Source organism: Copadichromis virginalis, linkage group LG4, assembly GCF_057382275.1.
Source record: "Copadichromis virginalis isolate Kocher_CV1m ecotype Utaka linkage group LG4, C_Virginalis_male_GT1.1, whole genome shotgun sequence".
In the NCBI taxonomy this organism is placed as follows: domain Eukaryota; kingdom Metazoa; phylum Chordata; class Actinopteri; order Cichliformes; family Cichlidae; genus Copadichromis; species Copadichromis virginalis.
The window spans coordinates 19,225,147-19,232,109 of NC_140621.1; the positions used below are offsets into that span (position 1 = coordinate 19,225,147).

The window sequence follows — 6,963 nt, forward strand, 5'->3', positions numbered from 1 at the left end:
GGGATGAACAAAAAACGGCAGCTTTATTGCTGGAAAAACTTTTCATCAAAAGCAAACTTCAAAAAACAACCCAAAATCTCAACACGACAACCAGAAACTATGAGACGAGAGAGAGAAACAAAACAGACTGAGAGCTAGACTAAGCCTCAGGACCACGGGAGGACGAAACACAGAAGTATGCTACAGCACAGGGTATGGAAAACACAGGATTAAATACGCACTGGCGTAATCAGGGAAAGGGAGACAGGATAGATACACAGCTTAACGAGAAATCAGACTTAACGAGAAAAGGGAAGCAAAACTAGACACACTGACATGAGACACAGACGTTCAAAGTAACACAGGAAACATGGCAGACACAGACTAGACACTGAACTAAACCTACACTAACACGAGGTGTCATGGTCCTGGGTCGATTTGTTCTCTATTTATTCTATGGTTCCTAGTGTCATATACTGGGTTGCCTGTGTCGAGCGGGTGGGCGTTGCGGCTTTACGCCACCATGACATGCTTTGCGGCAGGGCTGTCTATGTGCAGTTCTTCTCTTAGCTGCCACACCTGTTGTTGTGCTGTTATAACCCATGCTGGATACACGTTCAATAAAGCAGCATCATAAGAAAGCTACCGAGTGGTCATTCTACACCTAGGTTGTTCAGTTTATTAGAATTCCCCTCATGTCTTTACCCCGTGTCCCCCTCCACGTATCTGAGTTCCCATGCCTCATTTCTCCTCCTTGTGTTTTATTCCATGTTTTCCCCAGCCCGTTATGTCTGTGGTTTCTCTCCGTGTTCTCTCCTCCCCTCCTGTCTGTCTGTGTACTTCCTAAACTTTTCATTTACATCACACAGTGTCTTGTTGTTTGGTCTTATCTGATGTTTTGATGAATGCAGTTTTAATTGTATAATCTGGCACTGGCATCTAAGTCTTTCAGGTTTTCAGTCCAAGCAAGGAAACACCATTTCAATATAATATTCTGACGACTTCTTCAGCTCCTGTTAAAGATGTGTTGGTCACTGACAGTTTTTACTCTAGTCTTGCATCCTAAAAATAAATTTAACACCTGTGCAGGAGTGAAACCCTGAAGACTCTGAGCCCTTCATGGTCCACTGTTTGAAGTTTGTATTTATGTGAAAATAATTTCAACTGTTTCTACAGGTAGATTTTGAAGGTTTACAAATATAGCACAGCAGGTGAAGTTAAACACATCGAGACAAAGTGTACAATGGAATAACTGTCATTCAACTGGTTGTACCAAAGTGTTGTAGCTGCCTGATTCTCAGGACATGGAGTCATAATAATATGCCAGCAATTCTAGTCTTCTTTTTATCCCCAAGCTTTATTTTCATTTTAAATTGGAAAACAAACAAAAACAAATAAACAAACAAACAAAGCAAAAAAACAAACAGAAAACTCACAACTTGTATCTATGCCTTTCAAGGATAACCTCAGACATCCGAAAACCAAACACAGAAAATACAAGCATAATAATAATAATAATAATAATAATAATAAAAAATAAAAAATAATAATAACAGCAAAACAACACTGATAATTACAGATTTTTTTAAAAGCAAACAAACAAAAAAAAAACAAAGAAGAAAAAAAGTGAGCAAAACAGAAAACACATCATGTGAACCCCTCCCACCATCCCCCCACCCCATTACCCCTGTATGGCTTTCAACCTCATCACATTCGTGTATCCAGACAGCCCATATTTACACCTATCTATAGAAACTATCATGCACAGGAATCAACATCCCCCACGATAAAACTGCAGCATTCAGGAAATCGAATCAGGAGGACCTAACCGGGGATCAAATCAAGGCAGACCCAGGGGGATTTGCGTCATCTCTATGATCTATTAGGTTCAAAGACGGTAGTACTGCCAGGAAGGGGCCCCAAATTTTTTCAAAGGTTCCATATTCCCCTTTTACACTATACGATATCTTCTCAGGTGTGCAGTAGGACGCTAGCTCATTAATCCAGTGTCTCAGTGTTGGAGAATTTTCAGATTTCCAATGTAACAGAATACATTTTTTCACTGCAGTACTCGCAAGTAAAATAAAATATTTCTTATGATAATTCACATTAATAGAACCTGTGTCACCTAGAATCCATAGTTTTGGGTCCAGTTCGATTTGGATCCCCATTACCCTTGAGATTATTTCAATGGCCCGTCTCCAGAACTCTTCTATCACTGGGCAATTCCACAGCATGTGCAGGAGATCACCATCTGTCACCTTACATCTCAAACATTTGGGGGAATAATTATTATCAATTTTATGCAGCAGTTCTAGTCTTCTGGTTGTAATTTGTTTTTCTTTTTAATCACACACAATGTGAGATCAAACTAACTGTTTACTATATGATGAATAAACCCTTTTACAGTAAAGTTGTGAAATATGATGTGGTGTAAATTAAAAAATTACATGATTATGAAAATAGAAAAAGACAAATCTGGAAAAAATCTGAGGCAATTTGTTTGAGCAGTGGGCAACAGAGCAACTAATCGTCATATCACCGTCTTTGTTTCACATTAAGGCACCACCAGGTGACAAGCTCTACTTCAAAAAGAGCATGGCAAGAGTCAAACAAGAAATAAATCCATAAATTAGCTGACTCAGTTACAGCTTTAAATCAGTGTATCATCATAGTCATGATAAGCCACCCTCTATTAAAGGAAGCATAGGCAGATTAAACAAAATTGGCCCAACAAAAAGATTAATGGTGAAATACTGTTTGCTCAAGGGTTTGCAGTCAGTGGCAGTACACTGTAATAGAAAAGTTCAATTTAATCTGTGTGTTGACACTGATTGTAGTTAAATTAATGTTTAGATGCCCAGTATAGAAGACCAACAATGAGAAAAATAACAACAATTATGACAACACAGATGACAGAACAAACACAGGTGTTGTTGTCCTGAGATGTGAAATTCAAATTAGTATTGTTTTGGTTGCTCTCTGTGATATTGACCACAGCATCACTTTGTGTGTTGCTTCTTGGTGCTGGCTGACGTCTGTTGTTGTGTTCATGAGAGGAATATTTTTCTGGGATCACAATAAACAACAACAGTCCAAGACAAGCAAGTTGTCCCCACGTGTTTCTCATCTCTAATAACTGGGAATCATTAGCGCTGCTTCTAAAGTGGTCTCTGAGAGACATCAGTAAATTGATGTTATCATTGTTAATGGAAAACTTTCTGATAGCTCTTAAGAGGTTAGTAGTGATCTCATATGTATGTTCTGGATCATACGCTGTCCCTCGATGTTCAGATGTCTCATAATGCTGTGTGATATAGACTCGGTCTATTATCTGTGAAGTTCGCCGTCCTACATTCTGCTCCCTGACTCTGATTACGATCCGAGCCCTGTTACCGTCCTCGTGCTCTGATTGGAGATGAGTGACATGATGTGGAAGCTCCAGCGATCCTTGTCGATGGATATTACCAAGACTGTAGTACTGATATCCCCTCGGCAGTGGGTCTAACAGCTGTTCATCGTTGCGATATCGATGTGAGCCATAATCATAACCAGTTGGGTCAAAGGTCAGACTTATGTCACCGTTTATGTCAATGTCAATTTCATTGGCAAACCAGTGGAGCAACCGGAGGCTCTGCTCAGGCACAGACTGGCCAAAGCCTACTGGCCTCAGATCAGTGATTGAGTTGAGCTTTCGTCCTACAGCTGACACAGAGCTGAAGGTCAGGAGGAGAGCCACACAGCAGCTCATCATTCTTCCAAACATCTTCATCCTGGAGAGATTTAAGAAGTCACTGTTTTTATTGTTCATACTTTATATTCTGACATTTGTTACATGTGTTTTTACCAGTGAAGCATCAAATAATTATGTAATGACTGCATAAAGTGATTAAGAGATGTTAATGATTAAGACAGCTTTATTAAATGTATTCCCAGTTTATAATTTGATAGTCATTCAGCCACACAAACTCTGAAACAGGTTTTACTTGTTTGTCTCCTCTCTGGTTAATACCATCCATCATGGGTTGGAATTGCATTTAAAAAAAAAAATTTAATTAAAATTTTGCTTTCTTCAATTGAAATCAAAAGTTAGTTTTTAAATATTTAATATCAAAGAGCTTTAACTTTGTGACATAAAGAGAGAAAATCACACTAATAACTTGTATCTGTAACTTGTTGGCTGAAGCCTCCTGTCAGCTTCAGATAAATAACAGGGAAGGATCGCTCAACACTCAGTTTACAGAGGATTAATCAAACAAAGCAAACTAAATAATTCTTTAACAAAGAAGTGAAGCATATTTTACAGCCATTAGCGAACATCCTTGTATTTCCCCAACTTATCCATTACACTTCTGTCAACCCAGAGTTTATTTGTTTGTGTTGACTAAGTGCAATGTAATCCACTCCATGTTAAACCCACCTCATTGAATCTTAAATACAGAATAATATAGGGTAAAGTAATGTGAGTGACAATAAGTAAAAATTAATCCACCAGGAAATGAGAGAACTTACCTGTGTAAGTCTGCTGCTGCCATTTGTGTGAAGACAGTTCTAACTCCCTTTATGTTTTGCTTTTCTTGGTAAATGAAACCAAAACAACAAGCTCTGCTAGTCGTGAAGAGGAATGTTGATTATCCAGCTATTTAGATAAGACAATTACAAAGCAACACCCTCATGGATTTAAGTGTTTCTAGTTTAGCTGTCACATAAAAGCAGATTATTGATCTTTTTACTAGCAGGTTTATGTCATGGTCCTGAGTCTATGGACTCAGTGGTTTTGTTTTGATTGTTATTATCTTTTGTTTCAATTTAATTCTGAGGTTTTGGTTTCTGTGTTCCCTCTGTACTGTGTTAGTATTGTGTCTCTGTGTTGATGTCATTTCCTGTTTTATTTTGACAGCGTCATGTCCTACATTAGTGTGTCTAGTTTTGCTTCCCCTTGTCTCCTTATGTCCAATTAATCCCAGCTGCTCCTTTGTGTATATGAGCTCTGTGTGTTCTTCTGCTTGTTGCTGGTTCGTCTGTGTTGTCTCCCTGCATTTCCTCCGTACGTTTCTCCCTGCTTATCATGCCCCGTGTTGCTCTGCTCTTTGTCTCCTTCAGGTTTGTTACTTTGGTTCTTAGTATTTCCCAGTTTAGGTGTGCTAGTTTTGTTCGTACCATCTCCACCTTTTGTTTGTATGTCACTCGCCTTCATTAAAGTTCACTTGCATGTCAGCCAGTGCCTGCATCTTGGGTCCTAATTCTCACCCTCCACACAGCTTGCCCCGTGAGCCGTGACAGTTTATGTCCAAAATTTGAATATGGGCGTGTCTGCCCGACTTTAGGGTCAGAGACTGCAGTGGAGTAATTCAGCCTTCTATAAATCATGTCAGCATGGTTGAATTAACTGCATTTACCTACACCAGCTGATCCACCGTGTTTGTTTTAACAATTTTCCAGGTGATCACCAGTATAGAAGAGTTTGGAGGACAGATCCTTTGTCCAGTCATCTACATTTAGACAGAAACCCATCACTACAACCCAAGGGTATTGTAGGCCTTAACAAGCTGTTGCACCTGATTAAAAATAAGCATTAGTCAGCAGCACAAGAGCTGTCCATTAAATTAATGTAAAGGATTTTAGAACTCCTTCAACAAAAAAGTCCAGCACAGAACACAACACGACATGTTTGTTGCTCTAAAAAATTGAATCAAGCACAAATTATATAGGAAGGTTATACAAGAGAAACATGCAGGTAGAAAGCCATCAAAGCGTCAAAGCAATATGGATTGAAAAAGAGAAAATGTACACAAAAATAAGGCAGAAACAGGAACCAATATTGTAACAGAACTGTAAGAAATTAGAATTACAGCAGATTAACAGCTAAGGAAGAGAAAACAAGGTACCACACTATTCTTCAGCCTCAGAGAGAAAGTAGAGCTCCCTGCTGAATATGATGCAGGGATGAAGATCAGGCATGGCTGCTGAGTGTTACATAATTGTTTGTACAAATGCAAGAAATTCATGTCTTAATAGTGACTGACTACATTTATGAACATGAAAGTACTTAAATAACACATCTGGGAACAATTCTAAAAATAAGGCTGTAGTGTAGGCAAAACAGTAGCTGAAACACAGTAGCTATCAGTCAGAAGCCAAAACAGTCCCACATTGATAACTGTGTTATGTCAATATCATAGAATTTTATTACACATATATAAAAGGTGTACAATAATCCAGCAGTCTTATGTCCATTTTTCTTGGGCTGAGAGGCTAGTAAACAAAGCCCTGTTTTTCTGAAATGACTTTTTCGTGAGCCGTTGAAAAAGACACGCAAATTAGTTTTTTGTTTGATCAGGATCTGAGCTGATTCTGATGATGATCATTACAAGTTTGCAACAAGATGGTAAGAACATTATGGAGCCACCAAAAACTATCTGCAGTTAAGGAGTATTTTGAGATATCTCCCAGTAATAACATACATCTCCTCAAATCAATCACAGAGGATGGTTAGTTGGAGGTGAAAGTGTACAGGGAGTGCAGAATTATTAGGCAAATGAGTATTTTGTCCACATCATCCTCTTCATGCATGTTGTCTTACTCCAAGCTGTATAGGCTCGAAAGCCTATACCAATTAAGCATATTAGGTGATGTGCATCTCTGTAATGAGAAGGGGTGTGGTCTAATGACATCAACACCCTATATCAGGTGTGCATAATTATTAGGCAACTTCCTTTCCTTTGGCAAAATGGGTCAAAAGAAGGACTTGACAGGCTCAGAAAAGTCAAAAATAGTGAGATATCTTGCAGAGGGATGCAGCAGTCTCAAAATTGCAAAGCTTCTGAAGCGTGATCATCGAACAATCAAGCGTTTCATTCAAAATAGTCAACAGGGTCGCAAGAAGCGTGTGGAAAAACCAAGGCGCAAAATAACTGCCCATGAACTGAGAAAAGTCAAGCGTGCAGCTGCCAAGATGCCACTTGCCACCAGTTTGGCCATATT

The 6,963-nt window shown here is 38.9% G+C and overlaps 1 protein-coding gene across 1 annotated transcript; it reads right to left on the reverse strand.

Moving 5' to 3' along the window:
- Positions 1-1,667: 1,667 nt before the first annotated feature.
- On the reverse strand, positions 1,668-4,812 carry LOC146711244 (uncharacterized). Its single transcript, XM_085454020.1, has 2 exons — positions 4,492-4,812; positions 1,668-3,752 (listed from the first exon to the last, which is right to left on the reverse strand). Exons 1-2 carry the CDS (start codon positions 4,512-4,514, stop codon positions 2,825-2,827), a joined length of 951 nt encoding a protein of 316 aa, XP_085310146.1. The 5' UTR covers positions 4,515-4,812; the 3' UTR covers positions 1,668-2,824.
- Positions 4,813-6,963: the final 2,151 nt, after the last annotated feature.